Source organism: Thermobia domestica, chromosome 7, assembly GCF_964235325.1.
Source record: "Thermobia domestica chromosome 7, izTheDome1.hap1.1, whole genome shotgun sequence".
Classification (NCBI taxonomy): Eukaryota; Metazoa; Arthropoda; class Insecta; order Zygentoma; family Lepismatidae; genus Thermobia; species Thermobia domestica.
In genome coordinates, this window is record NC_137460.1 from 27,383,446 (window position 1) to 27,409,191 (window position 25,746).

Genomic DNA, 25,746 nt, shown 5'->3' on the forward strand with positions numbered 1-25,746 from the left:
GGAAGGAAATAAATTGAAAAACAAAGAAACATACTAAAGAATTACTTGAATTTTGGTAGAAAGCTAAAGCTGGAATTCATTAAACCTATATATATTATCATTAATCAACTTCAAGATAAACTTGTCCTCCCAAGAGAAAGAAGTGCTCGCGCCAAGTTGACTTTGTGGTGGGCATACACTATGTTCGTGGGTTTTCTCAGGGTTCTCCCGTTTTCTCCCACTTTCTTCATTCCACCACTTTCATTCATTTCTCGTCATTACCGTCTCCTTTAGGTTAGCCGCCTTAAACGTGGGACATAAAACTGAAAAATTTCATTTCATTTCCAAGAGAAAGAAGTAAAACCTTTGTTTTTCTTCCTTGATTTAAATTTCGTTTCTTTGAGCACGGTCAAGCGAAGAAGATACCCAAGTATTTGAAATAAACAAAACTGGGGAATCCACGAACTTTGTGTAAGTAAGAGCACACACAGTCATAAAATTTTAAAGCCATTTTTTTTTTTTAAAAAATTTTATTCATGCTTCGATCATTGTGTACCATAAATTAAAAATTTAAGCAATAGATCAGCAAAATAGAATCAATTTTTTAAAAATAATAACAATAACAAGCGTACGTGTTATCTTGCACGCCATATTGCTCCGCCGATGTTACGTTTTCGTCGTAAAAAGCCTTTTAAATTTTCCCGCGAACACTTAAAGAAAGAGATTATGTTTCTTCTTTCTTTTTCCTTACGGAAAACAAGCAAACAAAAGTCATTCTATACTTTTGTTTTATTAGATACTTTTACTTGGATTCTAGTACAATAAAAATTTTCGTAATGTAGCCCGTGTATCATAGTGGGAAACTTCTTTTTTATTTCGAGAAAATTATGAGAACAAAATACAACGTGGTTTTTCTGAGCTGCGCTGTGAAACGGTAGGATAGGAGGCAAAAGCTGGTTAGGGACATGACAGAAAATTTCCAGCAGCCAGAACGTGAATCGAAAACACGCTTTGGAAAAGCATGGTAAGCATTGTTATGGTTAGTTTGAAAAAAAAAAGGGGAAAAAGAGATAGTGGCGCCTCTGTGCGAGGTTAGCAGGCAGCGACGAACTAGCGCGCCAAAGCTCTCCTAGCATACAAGTCCACAGTACATGAAACTCAGCCTTCCTAGCCGGAACTCCAGGGCCAGTGGCAACTCTTTCGTTCACGAAAAACACGAGACGAACGGGGGTGTCGCTAGTGTGCGTGTGTGTGTACGTGCACATGTGGATGCTCTATGTGTGTGTGTGTTTCTGAATAATGTGTGTGTGTGTGAGGGTATGTGTGTGTGCAACCCAGACATTTACAACAGAAGGTAACTAACTAACGTAAGACTGCCGCTAGGAATGGAGGGATGTTTGCGATGGTTTCGATCTCATATCTAGTTTATTCCTATAACAACTACGAGGCGCCATATTGAACCTGGATTTTTTTCTACTAAAAAAGCAAAACAAGAATAATTTTTGGAGTTTTGTAGCCATCATCAGTTTGTGTTCGTCACGCGAGCCTTCTTTTGTTTTTGACAGTTGTGTGTAACCTGGACTGTGAAAGTGTATTTTTTTGGGTGATTTTTTCGCCTGCAAGAATTAAAAGGAAAAACAGACTACGACGAAACTCATGTGTGATTTATGACTTTACGAAATTTTTTAACACACACACATAAACATAAATTTCCAAAATGTATAAGCTATTAGGGGGACTGAAAGACTATTTAAAATGGCAAGATATAGTAACGGACAATGCAGTTTTTCGTTTACATAACGTGTTTACTACAGTTCTTTTATTGACATGTTCTCTTATTATAACTGCCACGCAGTTCGTAGGAAATCCTATCCAATGCATTGTACAGGGTCTTCCAACACATGCTATCAACACGTATTGCTGGATTACATCGACTTTTACAATGCCCGATGCGTTCCAGCGGCAAATTGGTGTTGAAGTGGCGCACCCGGGTGTCCGAAACGATTTTGGCAACGAAGCTGCGAAGAAATATTATACATATTACCAGTGGGTTTGTTTCGTTCTGTTTTTACAAGCAATTCTGTGTTACACCCCTAAGTGGCTGTGGGACTGTTGGGAAGGAGGCCTCATGAGAACTATTGTTATGGGTCTAAATATTGGCATGCGAACTGAAGAAGAAAAATCGACCAAGAAAAAAGTGTTAATTGACTATTTGTTGAGGCACGTCAAGGTAAATTCCTTTCTTTTTTTTTTAAATACCGTATTAATCATTTGCATGCTGTTGATTGGCACTATAGACTCAATTATACACAGTTTTTATACGTGTTTTATGTCTAGAAATAAGCTCTTTAATTATTGTTCCAGGAAAAAGTATATAAATTATGTACTCAAGCATTTAGAGAGAAATCTTACATTGGTTTCTTTTCTTTGATAGTAGCATGGTTTCTTTATGTTAAAAAACATAAATAAAAGTGTTTCTTTTCTGTACTTAAATTGACAGTTTATTTCAGCAAAATATTCGTTTTCTCTAATGTCATCAGACCCACAAATATAGCTTGTTATAACAATGGTGCCCACCATACCCCAAAGAGCTATGAAGTAATCAATGGCGGGTCTTGAGGAATGTCCTAACGGTAAAAGGAAAATAAATATATTTTAAGGGAAGAAAGCACTGATTCCTGTATGCAGATTTCTGATGCTGTATAAAGCTTTTTTTTTTTTTTTTTTTTGCTTAACATGTAACAGTGACCCTCTAGAGCCGCCACAGCCGAACATTTTAATTTTCTTAATGATTCTGATAACCAGGAACGCCGTTAATGGTGCATAGAAGTTTTTAGTTTCTGACTTTTTTAATTTCTCATTTTTTGGTCACTCTAGTACTCCTAATGACGCAATTGTAATTCCCTTTTGCTGAATGACTATCCCAAATTAAAACCGTTAATTAAATTTCTACACGAGAATAGAAAAACTGATTTCCATATTTGTACAGGCAAGCAGATCACAGTGTTTTGAATTAAAAATCTTTAAGCTCACTGGTGAAAACCAAATGTATAGGCTAGTATACTGCTAACTAGGGAATTTTGAATTAAACAATTATCAATATACCATTAAGCCAAATACATAGATCTCACTGTGAGCAAGTCCCATACAAAAAGTTAGAAAATAGCCCTATACCCTTTTGCCATCATCGTGTGGATTTATAACGTTGAGTATCAAATTTTAGACACAGCACAACAGAGTATTATTATTTTTTTTTAATGCTTTAGGTCAAATTGTCTAGTTGCAAATTTTGCTCCTTGCACTTAAATATGTACGGTACAAGGCAATATTTTTGCGTTCTGGGATTGAGAGTTACTCTAATATCGTCTAAGTTCTTTTTCTTTCAATTTTCTGATAAGGTCAGAATTTTGGCCTGTACAAGGGTGGTTTATGATGACCAAATATGGCGGTATTAGCAAGATATCCAACAAGATGAACCCTTGTATACTATTTGAGTTAAAGTTCTGTTTTTAAGCTCACTCCATTTTTTGTATTTTAGTAAATAACTCAAAAGACAATGAAAAATTTCAAAAATTTGAAAGGTGATGCAGGAGGTATCTTCTAAATCCTATTAAATAAATTGATAATTGTGTCTAATCCTTATACCACAAATATGGAAATTGCTGGTTTACTTTTGGCGCATCACATTTTTGAAGATTTACAGGTAAAATCAATACTTAGCATGAATAGACATATTTATAAAGAACAAATTTTTGCAAGCGATAAAATTAAATACGTAGTAATGCACGTGTATTTCATGTTTACAAGTGTAGGGCTACTAGTGTAAAAATCATTACAAGTGCCTTACGATAAATAAAATAAGTAAGTGCATATGAAAGATGACTATCAGAAACTATTTTCCACCGGCGGTGTATTTCTGCACAGTGTACAGAAACTGTATTTTATGTTTACAACTGGAGCGCTACTAGTGTGAAATCATGACGAGTGCTATTGAAACTCGTATTATTGCCAAAACTCACTCGTTTTCACTACCCTCGATTACACCTACCTTCGCAAACGCGCCTGCTTCCTTCAGATGACCGCATCCCTAACGCTCGGTCCCGCAGCTTCGCCCTGCTCTGACTCGGTTTGATAGCAGTCTTGCTTTTTATTTGCCACGTAGCACAGGGTGTTCAGTGTCTTTATATACATTGTAGTTTATATGCATATATCCGAACGCAATATTTATGCGCAAATTGTTAAAGAATTGTAAATTTCAACAATTGCTTAGGATGGCCCCCTTGAATGTTATCTATGCCATGTGACATACTTTTCATGTTGCCCAGCGCAAATCATTTAGGAAACAATAAGAAGGAAAGTAGTGAAAGAATTATAATTTTCCAACAATTATTTCGAATGATGCGTCAAAAGTAAGCCTGTTAGAATTTGGATGCGCATTTTATGATAACATGATTGTTGGGTACCCATTTTTATACTTCATACGAAAGGTATTGGAATCAATTATTCATTTATTTAAAAAGCATTTTGAAGATATTTTTTTTGGTTAGGCGTATCTTCTAAATATTCGATGTTCTTAAGTTAATACAAAAGTAAATAAAAGAAATGAGGATGACGTTAGGAATACATAGCAGTTCAGAAATTGTAAAAAGTATAAACATATCAACAAGAAGGGAATTGAAAAATATGTCTTCGTCCCAGAAAAATCGGCAGAATGCCAGATAATTGTGAGATAAAAGCTGAAGAAGGGGGATCTTGCATGGTAACCGTAGAATTATTTTTTAAAAAGTTTTATAAATTGTGATTGGCAACTTTTTTTTACAGGTATTTCATGTTTTTTTCTGTACATAAATTCACATAAACCACTTTTAAATAATCCAATAAATTGTGTAGTCTTCTTTTTTATGCCTATATATATATATATATATATATATATATATATATATATATATATATATATATACAGTATGGCGCTAAATTCGTTGTACAAAAGCAGAGGAGTGGTTCCTGAGAGTAAAACAAACAAAAGTTCCAATAAACATAGGGTGAAAAACCCATCGTTTACGTGTTATAGGCTGCAAAAAACATGAAAAAATGAATTTTAAAGGTCCATAGCTCCAAAACTATGAGATCTACTGTAGTCGGGTCAAGACTTCACTCCTCTGCTTTTATATCAGTATGATCTGCTACTGCTACTATAAAGAAATACGGAAACTCAATTTAGGGGTGTCCAAAAATTTTGTGGCCCCCGATCCGAAAATGCGTCTAAAGATCCAATATATTTCAATCAAAAATTTTTCTTGTAGGACTTATGCCTGGAGAACTTCATATAGTGTAGCCAAACCCAAACAATCACGTAACTCAGTATAATGTGCTTATTCTGAAAAAAAAAAAAAAAAAAAAAAAAAAAAGACTTAAGGGTCGTTCAAAAATTTGTGGCTCCTAATCCAAAAATTATTATTGGCTTCGATGGCAATCTTTTGATGTATTTTCTTTTTCATTCCAAAAATTCTTGTTTTTCAGTTCGATGTGTTCTTATGGGATTGATTGATATATATCTTTGGACTATATTTCATTAGTCATAATATGTGTGCTGTTGTCTTACGTCATAAAGGAAAAGCTTGATAAGGGCTTATACTACAGTATCAGTTTCATCTTTAGGTTTATAAAAACCTTAATAGACGGTGTGTTTACCTTACAGGATTAATTTTTAAGTTTATAAAACCTTAATAGGTGGCGTGGTTATCTTAGAGCATCATTTTCTTTAGGTTTACCAAAACCTTAATAGATGGCGTGGTTATCTTAGAGCATCATTTTCTTTATTTTTTCCAAAGCCTTAATAGTTTGCGTGGTTATCGTACAGCGTCATTTTCTTTAGGTTTACCAGAACCTTAATAGGTGGCGTGATTATCGTACAGCATCATTTTCTTTAGGTTTACGAAAACCTTAATAGGTGGCGTGGTTATCGTACAGCGTCATTTTCTTTAGGTTTACCAAAGCCTTAATAGTTGGCATGGTTATCGTACAGCGTGGTTATCTTACAGCATCATTTTTTAAGTTTATTAAAACCGGCGTGGTTATCGTACAGCATCATTTTCTTTAAGTTCATAAAACCTTAATAAATGGCGGGGTTATCTTACAACATCATCTTTTAGGATTTTTAAAATCTTAATGTGGCGAGGTTATACAGTTTATAAAAAATTTAATAAGATGTTTCAAATCTTGAGGAGGAGCTGTGAAGAATATGGAATGAAAATAAGTGTTAGAAAGATCAAAACCATGGTGATCGGAACGAAGCAGTCGTTGTCAGAGAGAAAATTGATCAAGTGACTAGTTTTCGATATCTGAGTAGTAATATTAGTGATGATATGAAGTGCGATCGTGAAGTAAAAGAAAGGATAGGAAGGGCAAAAGAAGTATTTAGAAGGGAGAAATGCCTGTTTTGTGGATCATTGAATGCAGAGTTGAGGAAAACAGTCATAAAATCATTCGTATGGAGTATTGTAGTGTACAGGGCTGGAACATGGATATCACGGAAAAGCGATGGAAAAAGACTTGAAGTTTTCGAAATGTGGATGTGGAGAAGAATTGAAAGTATTAGCTAGTGGAAAGCGAATGAGTGGGTGTTAGAAATGGTTCAGGAGGGAGGGGACGAAGGTATCAAGGTATTAAAACAGCAAAGTCGTACATAAAGACGAAGAGGTTAGCTGAAGAATGTGGAGCATGGAAGCTTCTCAAGTGTGCTGCCAAATTATCGTAGAATACGTATGATTACGGTATCATAAAGGAAGCTTAAAAGCATTTTTTGCCAGAAGTAGGGTATATTACGAATCCCCGAAGCTATGGAGATTAAATTAAGACATATAAACTTCTCTTTCGAAATAACTGACCATGTTTTCGAAAGTTCTACTATTGAAAGAGGGAGGGGGGCATTTCTATAATCTGATTTCCGATTCTTTTATTCAGCAAAATGTTCACTGCAAAGAGTCGCTTATGTTAGAGGTGTAAAATTTGATATGCAGGGTGTTTCACAATAATACCAAACACGTTCGGGAGGTGATTCTTGACACCAAGATAAGACAAAAATGTAGACCAACCTGAGTGGAGAAATCAGTCATTTCGGAGTTATAGGCTGCAGAAAACTTAAAAAAAAAATAAAGAAAGAAAATAAAAAAAAAAATAAATAAAGGTCCTTTGCTCCGATACTATGGGATTTGCCAGAGTCGGGTCAAGACTGCACGTAGGAACTAATATGAATGCTAGGGTACTTTCGCAACAATTTTTATAGTTGTAGTTGGTGAATATTCCAAATTAGACCTCTGTAGCCGAACTCTCTCTATAAAACTGTTGCGTGAGTACCACAGAATTCTGAAATATTTGTGTTTGGATAGCGCACATATTAGTTCCTAAGTGAAGTCTTAATTTGACTATGGTAGATCTCTTAGTATTGGAACTATTTACATTTGAAGTTCATTTTTCCATGTTTTCGGCAGCCTATAACTCCAAAATGATGGGTTTCTGCAACTAGGTTAGTCTATACTTTTTGTCTTAACCTCTCAAACGTTGTCAGTGCTATTTTGAAACACCCTGTATACAATTTTCGTTAAACATGAAACGTGAGTTCTATCATTTTCGAAAATTCCTCTCCGAAAGGGGCAAACAGAGGAAGGGACATGGTTTTCACATTATTCAATTTCCGCGTATATATTCAGAACATCCTATTTCTTCACGTGCGGAGAACGGGGATATTGTTAGTTTGTGTACAATACGTTAAAGTACGTTTACGAAAATGCCTTCCACTCAAAATGCTCCGTGTGAAGTATGTCGTCTGAAGAATGATTAAAAAAAAAAAAAAAAAAAAGGTAATGAAAAATGCCGAAGATAGAGATGATATCTTGAGAGCCATACATGATTCTAGGAAGATGATGTCCAAGTGTGATGAAAGGGAAGAGCAAGTGACCTTCGCGAAAGTGACTTTTGCTGTTGCATCATCTCCTCTTTTCCATTTGACATACAAGGAAAGAGGTTGTTGACAGGAGTAATCAACAAGTATTTTTTTTTTTTTTTCGCTATAGAAGGGATTTAACGAATGAAAGTAACTCTAAATGTGTCCGAATATAGACACTGCCGAATGTTACACTCAAAACTTTTTTTTTTTTTTGGCTTGCTTGACATAATATGTTGATTTAAAATTCCAGTATTCATAGGCAGAGTTTGAAATAACCTTGTTTATTGAATTTATCATTTACTAGCGTTGATTACAACTTCGAGAACTATAGATTCGACACTAATATCGGTCATTTTCGATCATGTTTATATATTTTCCCCTCTCCCAATTCGTGCAGCTGAATTTGGATTTAACCCTTTCCCCTCGAATGCGGTGAGAGCCCCAACATTCGAAATTTTTTTCCCGCTCGTATGTCGGGGCTACCCCGCACTAATTTTGACGCTTTAATTACTCGCATGTCGACAGCCCCGCTTGTATAATTTAGTCGACAACTTCTGCCATCTTTTAGCCGTCTATTCCACTCCTTACTCGGCCGTTCCTTAGTCGATAACTGCTGCCAGTTTTATGCGTAAATCGGTGAAATGGTGGAGAAAGTTATTTTTCTGGCTATTAGAGGCAGCAATTGTGAATAGTTTCTTATTATTCAACACGCGGAGACAAATGAATCAAAATCCAATAGTTGCCCATATTGACTACAGAAAAAAGTTGGATCACTCAGCTGGTAGGCAATGTCCGAAATACACAACGCAAGCGAGGGAGGCCGTCGTCTACAGATACGGAAGAAAGACTGAATGGTGCACCACATTTTATATATTCCAATCCAAAGAGCAATTCCAAAGACTGTGCACTGTGCAGTGATAGAAAAGTAAAAGGTGGGAGGAGAGAGACTGTGTATTTTTGTAATACGTGCTCCAGAAAACCTGGATTGTATCCAGGTGAATGTTTCGAAAAATATCACACACAGCGCAAATATAGGTAACAGATATGTAAAAGGGCAGTTTATGCCTAATTTCTTATGTATTTTTTTTTAAAAAAAAACAAAGGTATTGTCTGCAATGTGGTTGTTTATTTGTATTGAAATGGTAGTAAACAGAAATCACTGAAATTATCTCAAAATAAATCCGAGCAGTACAGCTTGCTGTGTCAAAACAAATTCGAGGGGAAAGGGTTAAACAGCACCGAAGTGTCACTGTTCATCATAGACACCGAAAACTATGGATTCGACACTAATATTATTAGTTTTCGATAATTTTTTTTTAAATATCCTCCCCCTTCCCTAAGTTGCACCGTCAAAATGAAATGATAAAAACTTTCCCAGGCCCTAATATCATGTATGCTGAAAATTTGATTGAGATTGGTTGGGTGGTTCAAGAGTTATTCAGTCACGAACTTAGTAACTTTTATATATATATGTATATATATACATATGCATGCACCTAGGTATATATAACTGTTTTCTTTATCAATGTTGACTGTATTTCATACACATGAATCCTTAATTTGATTCAGTAATGCATTTACTTCTCTCATTTATACACACTATAGTGTATTATTTCTAGGTTGTATGACCCACATTAAGTGTGCTAGTCGAATCCAAATTTGATTTACAAAATATCCGATTCACTTAATTAGATAATTTCACGGGTCGCCTTTACTGGCACGGATGCTTTATGAGACACGGACCTCCCATTTAAGACAATATGAACCATTGTAATGTGTTGAAGAACTTACAAACATTATTATTATTATTATTATTATTATTATTATTATTATTATTATTATTATTATTATTATTATTATTATTATTATTTGGTGGCGGTGGTGAGGGTTTAATCTTAGTCCAAACTCTTTTCGCCGTCTCGTTGAATTTCTTCAAGTTTAAATGGCTGCAGAGTACTATTGGCAGTGCTTATTCTCGCTCACATAAAACCTAAATTTCGGATTTCTTTAGCATATGGTCAGATGTTAATGTTCCCCATAAGAGTCTGATGTGCATGATCCCTATTCTCCAAAATTTTCATTTCAGTCGTTTTTTCAAAAAAAAAAAAAAAAAGTTCCGGGGGGGGGGACACCCTTAGTATTCCGAGGGACACTGCTGGTACTATTTAATTTATTATTATTATATCATAGACATATTATTTTGGTCTGCTCCGGGGAAGAAACAGTGTGGGAAACATGTCATCTGACATATGAGTCGTCTAGTTCCAACACGGCTCTTGTCCACCTACAACTGTAGGATCGATGCGTTTTGTAAAACTGGAAATCTTTGAGGATGTTCTAGTGTTTCTCATGAACAGACTAAAGTATAACCAATTCTACAGAACATGCAGATCCTACTTTTTTTTTATTATTTTTTTTTTATTTTAACTTTTCTGGAATTCTCTGTAAATGGACAAGAATCGTTTTGAAACTGGAAGTACACGATGTCAATTTTGACCGCAGATATTAGCTTGAGGGTGTTAATTTCGGACGCTGGTGTGAGTTTTAAAGTCCCTTTCAACAGATTGTATGAGACGTGAACCTACAGTTTAACGTAAGATCTGACTATAGGTGAGCTCAAACGGAAGTCTACCGTGCCGAAGTTGCTTATGATAACCATATAGCCACGAAGGGGCTAGTACAGGGATGCAAGTAACAGGCGAGTGGTTCATTGGTACGGGCGAGTATTATCATATCGAAGATAAGTAAATGGTTTCTATTGTGGGGTGTGAGCTAGTATATAGCGTTATTCTTGGGCGAGTAAAATTTTGTTGTTTATTTGCATCCCTAGGCTAGTATAAATATGATGGAGTACTAAGGTTGTAAATGTCGGGATATACTATTAAACTTGTTACTACACATGTTACTTGGTTTCTATTTAAGAAGCTACACTCTGAAATATTACGAAGTCTTGATCTGTGTATCATCGTATGCCACGTACGAAATTTATGCCCCGATTGTTTTTGTTAGTTTCATCTAGAAGTGGTCAAAAATTCTTCTGTATCATGAGAGGTGCATGAAGTATGTGATACAGAGTGGCCCAAAAGTAGGTATACAGACCCGTATTGATCGGTCATGACATTTTATATAATTTACTTATTGTTATCCATACAGGTATTGACCTAGCTTTTTCCTTATCTGTTCTTAATTTATGCTGATATGTGTACCTACTTTTGGGCCACCCTGTGTAACAGCATTTAAATTTTATTTATTATTAGAGTGCAATGCCTTGTATACTTTCTAAATATTGATTTCTTTTACTGGTATACTGTGAATCATGTAATACTATAGAACAGAGTTTGAGATCGAAGACTTGGGTGAACTAGTGTTGCACGAGTTTCGTGGAATGACAGATTTCTCGTCTCATCTAGAACGAAAGTCGAGACGAGAAATACATTTTCAAATTCGAGACGAAACCAGAAACATGAGAATTTTTGTCTCGGTTTCGGGACGAGAAGAATTTCTCGAGTTTCGTGGAAAACATTGGTTCAACCAAGTCTGATCTCAAACTGTTTTAGTGTCACATGACTCGTAGTATAAAAAACCTATAAATTGATAAAGTGATTGTGCCAACATAATTAATGCCATTTATCGATGTTTCAAGGTACGCAAATCATTATACTAATATAGAACAAAATCACAAGGCGTGTGTGCCTGAACCGCTCCAACGCCATCTGTTAGCGACCGGGTGAACCACGTCCAGTCTAGCACCAAACGCATGGTCTCCCTGTCACTACAGGCGTGTCTGGAACTTAGACCTAGTGGACTCTTCACGTCTTTTATTCACGTGAGTCCCCAGTTTGCCTCACGACGCTGAAAATTGGGAAGCATCATTGGGCGGGAATTAGGAATGGCCACAAAGTTCCGGTTCTTGGAGATCCGGTTTTCAGAACCGGTTCCAGACCTGGATCCGAAGAACCGGTTCCAGACCTGGATCCGAAGAACCGGTTCCAGACCTGGATCCGAAGAACCGGTTCCAGACCTGGATCCGAAGAACCGGTTCCAGACCTGGATCCGAAGAACCGGTTCCAGACCTGGATCCGAAGAACCGGTTCCAGACCTGGATCCGAAGAACCGGTTCCAGACCTGGATCCGAAGAACCGGTTCCAGACCTGGATCCGAAGAACCGGTTCCAGACCTGGATCCGAAGAACCGGTTCCAGACCTGGATCCGAAGAACCGGTTCCAGACCTGGATCCGAAGAACCGGTTCCAGACCTGGATCCGAAGAACCGGTTCCACCAGGATCCGGTTCTGGCCATCCCTAGCGGGAATCGAACCATATGAAAGTGAGTCTAATGCCTCACTAGACTACGGTGCCCCCCCCCCCCAACACTCAATATACTTCAATAATAAATATAGTTTAAATGTTGTTATATCATACCCTTGGTGGACCTCTTGTATCGTGGAAAGATTCAGATGATTTCTAGATGAAACGAAGAAGAAAATCACGGCATACATTTTGTAAGTTATTTTGTAAAACGAGACGAGATAAGAAAACATTATTTATTTCTCGTCTGATATTGACTTGCGAGGAACAATCATTATTCTTGTTTCGTCTCGTTTCCGATTCGTGACTAGAATTTTCTCACTTGTGTTACGAACGAAAACAGTAACTCTATACACATTATGTCCGTTAACTTGGTCAGCATTTACTTTATCAGCTATTTCTTGATTTTGCATTAAAAATTAGTGCGTTGTGCAAGGTTTTAAAAATGCCATTTAATGAAGCAATGCAGTTAGTTATTTCATGGGAATGGAAAACAAGAAAGAAAAAAAAAGTGAGGATATATGCTGGTGGATTAGGCCGAATCAAGGAAACGCCAATGAGGTTAATGAGAGTAATTAGAAGAGAGAATTACGAAATGTCTTTGGTATTTATGGCTATTAAAGTAATCCAAGGTAAATTCCATTTTAAACATTCCGGACGGGTTTTGCTTTCATACCCTTTAATTATGTAATTTGTTATTTCTTATATTTCACAATTAACTACATCTTTTTAGTGTTTTTTGCTGCCTATATTTCTTGGCAGATGACCTAAATTTTTAATATAAAAATACTTTGATGAGGTGGGGCAGTTATATCCCAGTGGTAGTGCTCTCTCATTTGGTGAGTGGGCATGGGCATAGGCGGAGCTATGGGGTGGGGCATTGCCTCCCAACTTTTTAACAAAAAAATAAAAATGCCACATATAAGATGGCCACCTACCAATACTGTCTAGAAAGTATTCCACAGGTCCGAGACCGACCAAACGGCCTACCCCTTCCCTAGCAGACAATTGCTAACTCCGCCCATGTGTGTGGAGACCCTGGCTCCATTTTTCAGCTCACGCGAAGTGCGTGAGTTTTCTCGGACTGTCCCGTTTTCTCCCATCGTTGCGATTTTTATCCTTATCGTGCCCCTAGCTCCTGAACATAATCATGGGACGTTGAACAAGAACAAAAAAGTTAAAAGGTATAAGGCCATGCGTGTGTGTATTTTAACATATTGATATGAAAAGTTTTATGTCCCACGCATATGCCGACTAGGCTAAAAGAGACGGTGATGATGAGAAATGAATGAAATGGTGGAATGGGGAAAATGGAAAGAAACGGGAGCACTCTGAGAAAACCCACGCACCACATCGTGTTTATCCATCATAAAACTGACTTGGCGCGAGATGGAATCGAACCTGGGACTCCATGCACAAGAGGTGAATGCTCTACCACGGAGCCACCGCGACCCCTTGAACTTCTGTTCTTTAGCATCGAAGGAATGAGGCACTTGTTGTCGTACTTGAACAAAGTTCTCCCTTGTCAGAAACGTCTTCCCTAACTACATAGCCACGAACGTGCTTATAAGGTCTGTTTACGCTAAATATATTAGCAATCGAAATGGAAATCAACGTTAATGGCTCTGGAATTTCAACCGTTCACTTGGCGGTGAGGGTTTTCGTAACCAGCGAGGCAATTCACGACGGTACTATGGTTTAAGATTTGGAACTGAGCCACTATTCCACGTTCTTCCACCAGAAATCGAACCGGGGACCTCGTGCATCAAAGGCACGGGTGATAGCCATTAGATCAGGAATTTGAGCGAGAAAACATAAATGATAAACTGATTGTGCGAATACAATGAATAGCATTCATGGACGTTTGAAATTACGCAAGTCATTAGATAATATACTGCAATCAATGTATACAGGGTGTTTCAAAACAACACCGACATCGTTTGGGAGGTGCTTCCTGACACCAAGATAAGACAAAAAGTATAGACCAACTTGGGTGCACAAATGCTTCCTTTCGGAGTTATAGGCTATTGAAAACATGAAAAAATGAACTTTAAAGATCCATAGCTCCAAAACTATGGAGCCTACCGTAGTCGGGTCAAGACTTCGCTTAGGGACTACTATGTGCGCTATCCAAAAAATACAAGTTTCAGAATCCTAAGGTACACAGACAACAATTTTTATAGAGGGAGTTTGGATATGTGCATATAATTTGAAGTACTCACCAACTACTTCTGTTAAAATTGATGCGGAAGTACCACAGGATTCTGAAACTTGGATATTTGGGTAGAGCACATACTAGTTCCTAAGGGGAGCTTTAACCCGACTACGGTAGGACCCATAGTTTTGGAGTTATGGGCATTTAAAGTTCATTTCTTCATGTTTTCGGCAGCCTATACTTGACTCGTTGGACTTCGGTGACTCCTTGGCCTACACTTTTTTGTCTTATCTTGATGTCAGGAATCACCTCCCAAACGTTGTGAGTCACTCGAACAGCTAACTGTAGTATTACAGAGCATCCCGTTGTAAATAACTGTCGTCTACAACAGCTCAATAGGATATAGTTAAATGGAATTGATCTTCACTCCTTTCTGAAAAATCAATTTGGCCCCGTTTCCCTGAGGAGTTGATTTTTTTTTTTTTTTTTAAAGGATTAAAACATCTATGCTTACTTTCACAAAAAGGTTTTATATTCTGAATTTAGATTTTTAACTTCCGCAACACCAGAAACTAGGCATTAGTTTGAATTAATTTTTTATTGTATTTTATTTATTTATTTTTGCGAAAGATATTGCTGAACAGACAAACAGACTAATAGAAAAATGCCTGTTGTATCTAATAAGAGATGCCGTATGTTTACGAATTTCAGTTCAACATTGATGAACCAGGAAACTGTTTGAAGGGTAAAAGCGAAGTAGTCATTTAAAATACCATTTATGTCGTATCATTCTTTTCTTCTTTTTCTTTGTTTTTTTTTTTTTTCAACTAATCTTAATGGGATATTTCTGTGACTACAAATGCTTGTTAGGTTCTTTAAATTACGTTAGATAATTTCATTTAATTATTTTTAATAGCATTCGGTGAAAACAATTTTGATAAAACTTCGCTACACATAGAAAAATGTTCATGACTTTATATCCATTCCACTTTTTTTTTCTCCTAGTAATGTTTTTCAGCGGCTTCCATAACATGTAATAGAAATGCACATTTTCCGTACCTGATTCCTGACTAGAGGCAATTCAAAAACACTTTAAACCTATCCTTATTGAAAAGGTGATAGTTCAGATCACATCCTCAGAATAAGATAATCTTAACTCAAAAATTAGAGTTTAAATTGTTATCTTTTTGTAAGGAAGGGTTAAAGTGGTAGTCGAGCACTTACCTCTGGTGTGTGGGGCCCCTGGTTCAATGTCAGCCAAACCAAGTCTATGGTGGACAACTGTGTCCGTAGGTCTTCTCGGGGTACTCCCGTTTCCTCCCAGATCCTCATTGTACCAATTCGTCCATCATCATTTACTTGCCTTTATTATCAGCTTTCTTGGTCTAATATGCGTGGGACGTTAATATGAAAACTTTCACTTTATTTGCAATTTCAATTGTAGTTTGTATGTGTATTTAGGAAATATTTTCTCTGCAGTAATTTATTAATACTAAACATACTGAAACAATGTTATAATTCTTAAAAAAAAAAATCGAGTTTTCTTGGGTACTACTTTTATTCCCTTCCCTGTAAAATTAACATTTTAGCAATGAATTGACAGCAGTTTTATTGTTGGAGATGCGAAGTGTGTTCCCGGGTTCGATTCCCAGTTGGGGGTTACAAGTTTCGGTGTTGACCCTGCATTATAAGGTGCGTTGTAAGCTACTTGCATTTAGAACCAACGGACTTGAAAACAAGTGAAATACGAATACAGTAGACGTAAAAAAAAAAAAAAAAAAATCGTCCCAATTTTATTTATTTATTGAGTGTTCTTCACGAGACCTCAAAATTTCTCGTCTGAGCTCGAATTTACAAAGATATTTCTCGTCTTGTTATGGAGACCAGACCTTCGTCTCGTGGCAAATACTAGTGATAGAAAATTATTAACTGCAATTAAAGAATGAGGGAGGTACTGTTTGGTTCAGTGATGGTACAAGTGTTCACCTGTAGTGCGTGGAGTTCCTCGCATGTAATTTGTGGCGGACATCATGATATGCACGGGGTATTACGTAGGTTCATTCGTTTCCTTCCACATTCACATGTCACCATTTTTTTATAACTATTTCTATCCACTTGCGTTAGTCATTTGTTACTTTAGCCGAAAGGGCATAAGCCCGGCACGTTTACAGTCAAGATTAGAAAGAAAAATAGTAATCAAAATTCTACTCATTGGCGGTCAGGTGTCGTAACGCTGCTGGAAAACATTTTGAATCGGAGCGTTAGCTAGCTATAATCCGAGGTACATGTATATACTGCACATTGATTCAAAATAGTATATTAAAATAGGTCTTAATCTGACTTTGTTCTTCGACCGGCGCCAGTCTTCAGTTCTTGGGACTTCAAGTTTATAAGGGGAAAAATGCTAGTAGATGGGTATTAAAAACATCTCGTAAAACGTCTGGACCATGGATAATTACAATCCCAATGCATGCAGACTGAAAAAAAAGCTCTTATGAGAATCTCCCAACTGGTGATTGGTTAACAGAAAACAATGGATGCCTTTCTTTTATAGTAACCGTTGTTTGTGGTATCTAAGCATAGCAGGGCCTAATACTGTACTGCAAGTGTGGCAAACGGATATTACAGTATATAATTTTACTCTCCGTGTAACGTTCTGTTCTTTGGCGTCCTTACTGGACGTATGGAAGTAATTATAGAGCTTTCTTTCGTAACTTTATTGGTTCCGGCACGTAATTGTCTTTTCATATATTTTTAAGACCTTTTGTGGTAAACTGCTAGTTTTCTTATATGTTCCAGCTGCACGAACATGAACCCCATAAGTAATGTAAAATCATAAAGCAATCTATCTGTGATAGAAGTTTCTCATTTTCACTTTTCCAATCCATTAATTTCCTTATTTGATGCATTAGTCTTGCAGGTAATTTCACAAACTGAGAATTGTTAATTAATTTTCGGCAGCTAGCTGTTTGTTCAGTATTGGCAACGCATTCGCCATTTAGTTTATTTGTCGATCTGCAATATCTAATGTTTTGTGAACGGAAGACAGTCTTCAAGATTTAAATTTGCACGTACCGGCTGGTTTCAATATCAGGATTTGTGTGTTAATGAAATCCACGGCATTTCTGTGTGTATTTTGTGTGTTTTCGAGTGTATCTTAAGGGCAAAAGCGAATATCCGCAAATGAACTTCGGGATTTTCACTCTCGATTTAACCGCCAGTTTTCGATTATACGTGGTTATAATTGGTGACACCAGAAGATATTTTCGGGAGAGGTGAAGAGAGGGTCTTCGATTAACTAACTTTATGCCCTTTGGAACCTGGAGGCTCAATGCCACGTTCACTAAAGGTATCCATTGAGTTATGTTCTTACTCAACTAGTTCCAGTTTCTGCTTTGTATTCCTTTTATGTGAGATCCATCTTAAAATTGTCCTTTCATGTGCTTTTAAGTGTTCCTAATGGTCGTTTTCCGATTGGACTTCCAGTCAAAACTTTGAAAGTATTCCTATTTTCTATTCTAGCTACATAACCTATCCACTTGAGCCTCCTAGATTTGATGACTCTGACAATGTTTGGTAATCGGTATGAATTATGCAGTTTATCGTTGTGAACTTTTCACCCTTCTCCGTTCTAGTTTCTCTTTGTACCCAATATTCGTCTCAAGATTTTATTCTCAAACACTTTCAGTCTGCGGGGTCTTCGAATGAGAACGGAAGAGTGCTCCAATATCGAACTTCTGGTTCGGAAATCAACATTTCAGATTTACGCCGCAATCTCGGTGTAAACTGCCATCTCGAGCAATCGGAGGGGGGGGGTATATTTCCTAGAGGCGATTATTGTTCTCCACGAAAGGAGGAGTAGCCTACATTTTCAAATTCGAGATGACAAATTTCTTGAGTCTTGTGGACAACACTACTTCAACCAAGTGTTAGATCTTAAACACTGTTTTCGTGTTGCATGACTCAGTAAAAAAAAAAAAAAAAAAAAAAAAAAAAAAAAAAAAAAAACTTATATGATAAAGTGATTCTACCAACATAGTGAAATATCATTTATCAACGTTTTAAAATATCCACGTTATTACACAATACATTCCAATAATAAATATGGTTTAAATGTTGTTGTTTCACACCCTTCGTGGAGCTCTTGTGATGCGAAACGATTCTGGCAACTTACAGTCGAAATTAATGGGAAACTCAGGACATAAATATACAAGGTAGGACAAGATTTGAAAACCTTATGTCTTGTCTCATCTCGTGGCTAACTAGGGAGGCGATTATAGCTGAACTGAAGTCAGCTTTATGTGTTCATATATCGTCATTGGTACTCCAATATGTCGTATGTCAAGAACAATTGCCGGTCTTTGGTCATTTTTGTCTTTCGTGTGCTAAGAATATTGTAGCATTTTAAACTCACTTCGTTATTCGTATTTTAAATGTTGTGGAAGAACTGAAGAATCAAATTCTACACTTTTCTTTTGTCGTAACTTCAAAGATACTTTAATGTAAAAGTGCAATTGTAGAAGTACTATTAATTGTTCATTTCTTATACGAGGATGGCACTAACTATATCACCAAAGCTTATTTCATAGAATACCGTTAACAGATTTTTCTCTCAGCATTCGAAAGAAAACATCTTAAATATACTTTACTATTTTAGGTTCTTTATAACATTTTATAAATTGTAAGACGTTGTTAGATTTTTAAATATCTACTAGCTGAACCTGCGCTCTCTACACAGAGCATCATTCACATATGAGCATGAATCTCCTTTGATTCTTCACAACTTCTGTACATGTCCCTTTACAGACACAAGTGAAGGATGTCTTGATAAAAATCGGCAAAGTGCATCGTAAATGGGAGATTTTTCGATTATTATTATTATTATTATTATTATTATTATTATTATTATTATTATTATTATTATTATTATTTTTCGATTTCGCACCGATTGCAAGATTTGAGCCTACTTCCGATTGGAGTTTCTAATTCATGTATGACCAGTGTTTTCTTTCTTCTTGAATGCAGTATGTAATAAGCAAATGCATTACACACACAATTAATTATAATGTCAGTGATATATGGTGTTCATCGGGCAAAACACTTCAAATAATAAAGATTCATCTTGGACTGTAGAAATGGTTATCCTTCGTTTTTCATTATCATTTGGCCGTGAAACAAATGCGAGTGAGATATACAATCCCTGTATACAAATATGTGGTGTTGGAGTGTATAACTTGTAGGATATTATGCTGTACTTTTTTAATATTTCAGCACTTCCAGTGTACCCCTAAAAAATGTACTAAAGAAATAACGGCCGTTCTTTTTAAATATTCAATTAGAAGTGAACAATCTACACATAATTTATAATCGATCCGTGAAAACAGCATCCTTTTAGAGCTTGTAGTTTCCGAGATGTCATTGTTAAAAGAATTGACCACAAACATATAAACCTAACATTTTAATATCCGTTTATTTTTAGCAGCAGTTAAAACGAATGGAAATAGATTTGAGGAGAACTACGATTATTAGCTATAAATGCACTAGATTGTTCGTAATTCATGTATTTGCTAAACATGCGAAACTTTGTTGTCATAGTTGTTGGATGTAGTCTGATATGAATCGGGCAAGCTCACATAGTAGCGTTGAAGCTCCTTTAGTAATGTTTTGTTATCAGATGCCCTTTGTATTGTTTTCTTTCCGTCTATGAATTTTAATTGTTACTAAGAGAAGTTTTCGACCTGACGATCGAAGAGAATCGCGTCCGTTGCACGCGAGAACCTATCTGCTCTATTGTTAACAGAAGACTGCAAAAGCTTTATATTGAAATTTTAACAGTTAATAATGCGTTTATGGAGACGATGCGTAATTGCCAAGTTATCACACATTATATTGTGGTATATTGGGGCTACAACAAAATACAGTAGCCAGTGTTGCGGCCAGAGACTCTTGATATTTTCATTACAGGAATGTCCTGAACGAAATTAGAACAAATTTCAGTGTCATGTGTACACCAAATGAAGGAGTTTGGTTTATATGGCGTGATATTTTCGTAATATTAAACCGGAAGTTGTAGATTTATACCGTTTCCGGTTTAGTGGGAAGATTAGAATAGAGACGTAATGTATTACTTAATTGATTTCAGAAAACAGGTTCCCCGCTGTCTGTTGTCGGTTTTATTCCATAACGATCAACGTTAAAACTACAAATTTTGTTGATTTCTTCTACTTCAGATTTGTATAAAGGACTAAGAGAGATGATGATACCTATTCTTGAAACGCTAAATAGATTTTTAAAAAGTCGCTTCTTGCCCTTTCTTATGTTAGGGCACTGTGGCTCAGTGGTAGAGCGGAAGAGCGCTTACGTCTTTTGCGTAGGATCCCTGGTTCGATCCCTCCCAAGTAAGTTTGTGGCGGACAACATCGTGTCCTTGAGTTTTCTCGGAGTACTCCTGTTTCTTTCTACTGTTTCATTCCATCATCATCATTCACTTGGCTTTAAGCATTGTCTGTCTTAGCGTAAAAAGCATAATATGGGACGTCAAGCTGATTTTTTTTTATTCTAAGCCGGAAGTATTGAAACCGGAAGTTGTAGAGGACTTCTATCATTTCCGGTTTTAGTAGGGTGTTCCAGATAATAGATGAAGTATACTCTGGGGGGCGCTTAATCAATTGTAGGAGACTGCGTCTCGCTAAGTATTATTGTATTTGCTCTATATTGATCAATTTTAAAACTGAAATGGTTGATTTCCGGTGGATTAACTTAGCCAAAATTAATGGTGACACATCGAGGGTAATTGAGATCTTTTCATCTCCCAGACATATATGAGTTTTGGTTGGTAGATGAAATGCCTTGAATAGTGGGTAACGCACATGGTTTCTGGTTTCATGGTCCGAGGTTTGATATCCAGTGTTCGCTCGCCTCGGGTTCAAACCTGTTTGGTGATTATGATCCCACTTTGTAAACAGTTGGTTCCTTTTTTTATGTAGAATCGTGGTTAAAAGGAATGTATATGTAAAAGGCCCGGGAAAAAAGAGCAACTTCTTGATTCAAAAAAAGCTTACTAGCACCTGTCTGGTAAGATTAAGGAAGAATACCTACCACTTATACTTTACCTGATGTTAAAAGACATTGTAAACTGTGCTTAATAGCTTAGAGTAACATTGAAATGTGCACAATAATGCTCGTTAACTGTGGTTGGATTTTCCTAGTTCCATTGCAATGTTTCAGTTCAAAGTGCAACATAATTTTAGTTGTCCTTCACTGAGCAAAGGTAACCGGAAGACGCGATACAGTTTCCAAAGGTGTTTTTCCAGGTCATTCGCTGTTAACCTTCCAGGGATTCCCACATCCACAAGTATATTCATGACCGTGGAAGATGAGAACAAAATATACGTCATAGCAAAATTATTCAGGAATTCCATAGCCAAACTTATTTTATTCCCACAATGCGAAGAAAAAGTAGGTAGTGTTTGCGCAATATTAACACGTGAAGCATATGGAGATTTTTTTTTAGCCGAGTCCAAAATACCTTAGTGTCGAGAAAAACATCTGTTGCAATATGCAGGAAGAATGTGGTAAGGAACAATAAGAGATTTTATTACACTTTAGAAACTTTTATTTTTTTGTCTATTCAGCAAATATTGTAATATCAACGTAGTAAGTATTAAGCCATCAGAATGCCTAAAATTCATACCAAGAGCATTACAAGACAAACTATAATAACACGCAATTAACAGTAAAATATGTTGGTAAGGACAAACTTACGTACATAACAGTAAAACATTGCTGTTGCATTAATATTACTGAGAATAACATAATTTCGGTACTCTAAACTATTACTGAGGAAATCAAAAACTTTTTGGTTCGCCAGTTTCAGCAAGTTTTCTTTTCAGTAGATATATTCCGAGTCACAGAATAGGCCTTACATTACTATTATCAATAATAAATTATAGAAATGTTGCACTTTTTATTATAGGTGAATATTTGCAGGGTTTTTTTTTTTTTTTTAAGCTGACGGGCAGAGAAAGATTTTCAGGTTGGTGCATGAAGATGTATCCTCCGATAAGTGAGGGCTTGTTTTACTAAAACTCCTTCCTATATATTTATTCCATCTGTCCGTGTGTGTGTCTGTTCATTCGTCCGGGGGACAAGCAATCTCAAGCACTATATGATCGATCACCATTCATTTTGTACAGGATGTAGGTTATCTGTGCTGCCAAATCATATTCAAGCGGCTTCAAAGGAAGCGAAATATCATTGAAGTAATCTATGTTCTTTGTTACATGAAAGAGATATTTCAAGAAGTCATTTTATTTTAGTTAAGGGTGATCTTCTGGTTGACCTGCTGGAAAAGAAAGCGAGGTTGCAGTTTTGATTACTCTCTTACGCTGAAACCGATATAATTCGTTATGTAAAAAGACAGACTTATATTTAACAGATTATATCCTTTGTTTTACAGCTGTGACACATGACTCTTACAGTGACACACGTGTCTCTACATTGATATAGATATTACTTGTAAAGATATCCACCATATACATATACCTGTTTCCAGCTCTTCCTTTGTAGCGCAGAAATTGTGAGCCAGTCTGGCCTTCAAAAGGTAAAAGTATCCTTACATTTATGTCATTGCATATGTAAATTCTAGGCCAGTTTTGTAATTTCACTTTTCCTTTTGTGTTTCAGCAACATAACATGTATGCAATAAGATACTGGACATGTGAGCTGCTTTGCTTGATAAACATCATCGGCCAATTGTACCTGATGGACCATTTCTTTGATGGAGAGTTCTTCAGCTACGGCCTCCGAGTGGTGTCCTTCTCTGAACAGTCCCAAGAGGAACGGTTTGATCCAATGGTGTATGTGTTTCCGCGAGTTACCAAGTGCACATTCCACAAATATGGTGCCTCAGGAACCATTCAGAGGCACGATTCCCTGTGTGTTCTTCCACTCAATATAGTAAACGAAAAGACATACATTTTCCTTTGGTTTTGGTTTATCTTCCTAGCAACCTTGTTGTCTCTTTTGATAGTGTACAGAGCCGCAATTCTCACGCTTCCGTCGCTTAGACCTCATTTGCTCCATGCCAGAAACCGAATGGTCCCCCGCGAAGTTGCAGAGGCAATCTCAAAGAAGACAGAAGTTGGTGACTGGTGGATTTTGTATATGTTAGGAAGAAATTTGGACCCGCTTGTGTATCGAGAAGTGGTCGGAGAATTAGCCAAAAAAATTGAAACGGCTGCGAGTAATGCGCCCTGAAAACTTTTTAAAAAGGAAATAATATATTTTTTTTTTACACTGTGAGAAAGATGAAAGTTTTAATAACGAAAAATTTGCTCATTTTTCTTAAAGAAAATAAAAAAAAAGTTTAGGTCTTCATCCTTTTTTTTAAGTAAAAGGATGATGTGATAACACAAGCAAACAAGCATTTCAATGAAATCTCTGTGATGTGAAGAAATAAATTGTAAAGATAAGTATTACATGAAACAATAATAATGATAGTGTTAGTAATAAGGTTAATGGAAAAAAGTAACTTTTTTAAATATTTTTTAAAGAAAGGAAAAAAAAAAGCGAAGTGCGGTAGTTATTTTTCAAAATATCGTATGAACTGCTGGTTTAGTTTCACATACCATTGTTTTTTCTCTATGAAATGGCCTTCTGGGTATACATACATATGTTAACTGTTTATTTAAATAGAGTAAATGGCTTCTCTTTTTTGTATAAATATTATTTTTTCCCTTCCACAATATATATATTTTATATAAGTATATTTATATTAAATCAGCCAGCGCCAATTTTTATATAGAAGCTTCGGATGGAACGTGAAATGATGCTGTGTACAGTGCATTTACATAACTAAGAAGAGTCTGTTTTCATGTATGATTAAATATATATATATATATATATAATTTTAGTGTAATTTTTTTTTTTACATAATTGCTTTTAAGCGTACAGCTAAACTGTATGCTTGAGAGATTTATTATTTTTTTCAATGAGGGATGTTTTTTGTACTCCAGCATTTGAATTTATTTTTTTTTAATGATATGAGAAAAATTGGTGTACGTGTTATGTACTAAGAAGAGAAACACAATCAGAATTCGCACGCACTGCATTATTTGCAGTTGCTGTGAATTTATATATATATATGTATGTAATATGTATAAATATTTAATGTTTTAAAAAAAAGAGCTTAAATTTTTAATGTTTAGCTCAATTCTGTATTTGCAAGTTCTTGTATTTTTTTTTCTTTGTCGTCATGGGGTGTTTAACCCTCATATTGCAAGTTACTATTATTATTATTATTATTATTAAGATTACGCGTTTTTTTTTAAATATGATACTGCAAAAAATATTTACTGAATCAGCGTACATAATTGTCTGTTTATGATATAATAAGAACCAAATTAATGACGTGCTTTTGTCCCTTATTGTATTGGTTCTAAAAATCTCTCTCTTACGATTTCTAGATTGTCTGAAACGTGTGAGCACTGCCAGTTTCGTTTGTATTAGGAAGGTTTACGATATAGTAGGGTAATGTGGGTGTCAGTACAAAAAACATTACATATTTGTATAATGAGATTTTTCTAGTAAATTATTTGACTAAGTGATAAGTCATAATTGCTGGTATTTTTGGATGAATTTTTCAATTTGAAAGTGACGTGTACTGTATCTTGACAATTTCAGGTGACACTACAACAAAAACTTGTTAATCACACCATTGAATCACGAAGTTAAATATTCGCATGTAATGTAATATACAACTTTAATGTGTCGTTGAAAAGAATGTCTGCAAAATGCCTATTTCTGTTAGTACGACTGTCCGATTGGGAAACGATGAAGAACGCGTCTAAGACGCGTAATATAATGTATCACTTGGCATCTTTCGTATTTCTTGGACTCCTCAATCGTACGCAAAGAATAAGTAAACATTGCGTCAATAATCTCAGAGAATGTTGCTGGGAGCTGTTAAAAATTCTGGAAGCTAAAAGCCGAAATCAATTCACATAAGCGCGAGACCATATAATTGGAAATCAATTGTCAGAGTTGAGTCAAACAAACGTTTGTGTTGTTATGCTGACTTGTTGTGGCCGAACCTTTTTGACTCCCCATAATTTCTCTGAGAATGTTTGAAAGACGATCGATAAGATTCCAATGCATTGTGAATTATGTTTTTAATTCAATGCGATACTATGGGTACCTTCCATCACCATATCTAACAGTGCATTTATATGAACGGAGACATTTTGAGATCACGTTGAAGTTCGTGTACTACCATCTGCTGTATTAAATCAAGTATGCAAACCTTTCATTTCAAATTGTTACGTGTCGTTATCCGTATTTTTTTTCTTGAAATTGGTACA

General features: G+C 36.0%; 1 protein-coding gene across 1 annotated transcript; it reads left to right on the forward strand.

Moving 5' to 3' along the window:
* Window positions 1–1,101: 1,101 nt before the first annotated feature.
* On the forward strand, window positions 1,102–24,720 carry ogre (optic ganglion reduced). Its single transcript, XM_081764291.1, has 2 exons — window positions 1,102–2,209; window positions 23,072–24,720. Exons 1-2 carry the CDS (start codon window positions 1,697–1,699, stop codon window positions 23,642–23,644), a joined length of 1,086 nt encoding a protein of 361 aa, XP_081620417.1. The 5' UTR covers window positions 1,102–1,696; the 3' UTR covers window positions 23,645–24,720.
* Window positions 24,721–25,746: the final 1,026 nt, after the last annotated feature.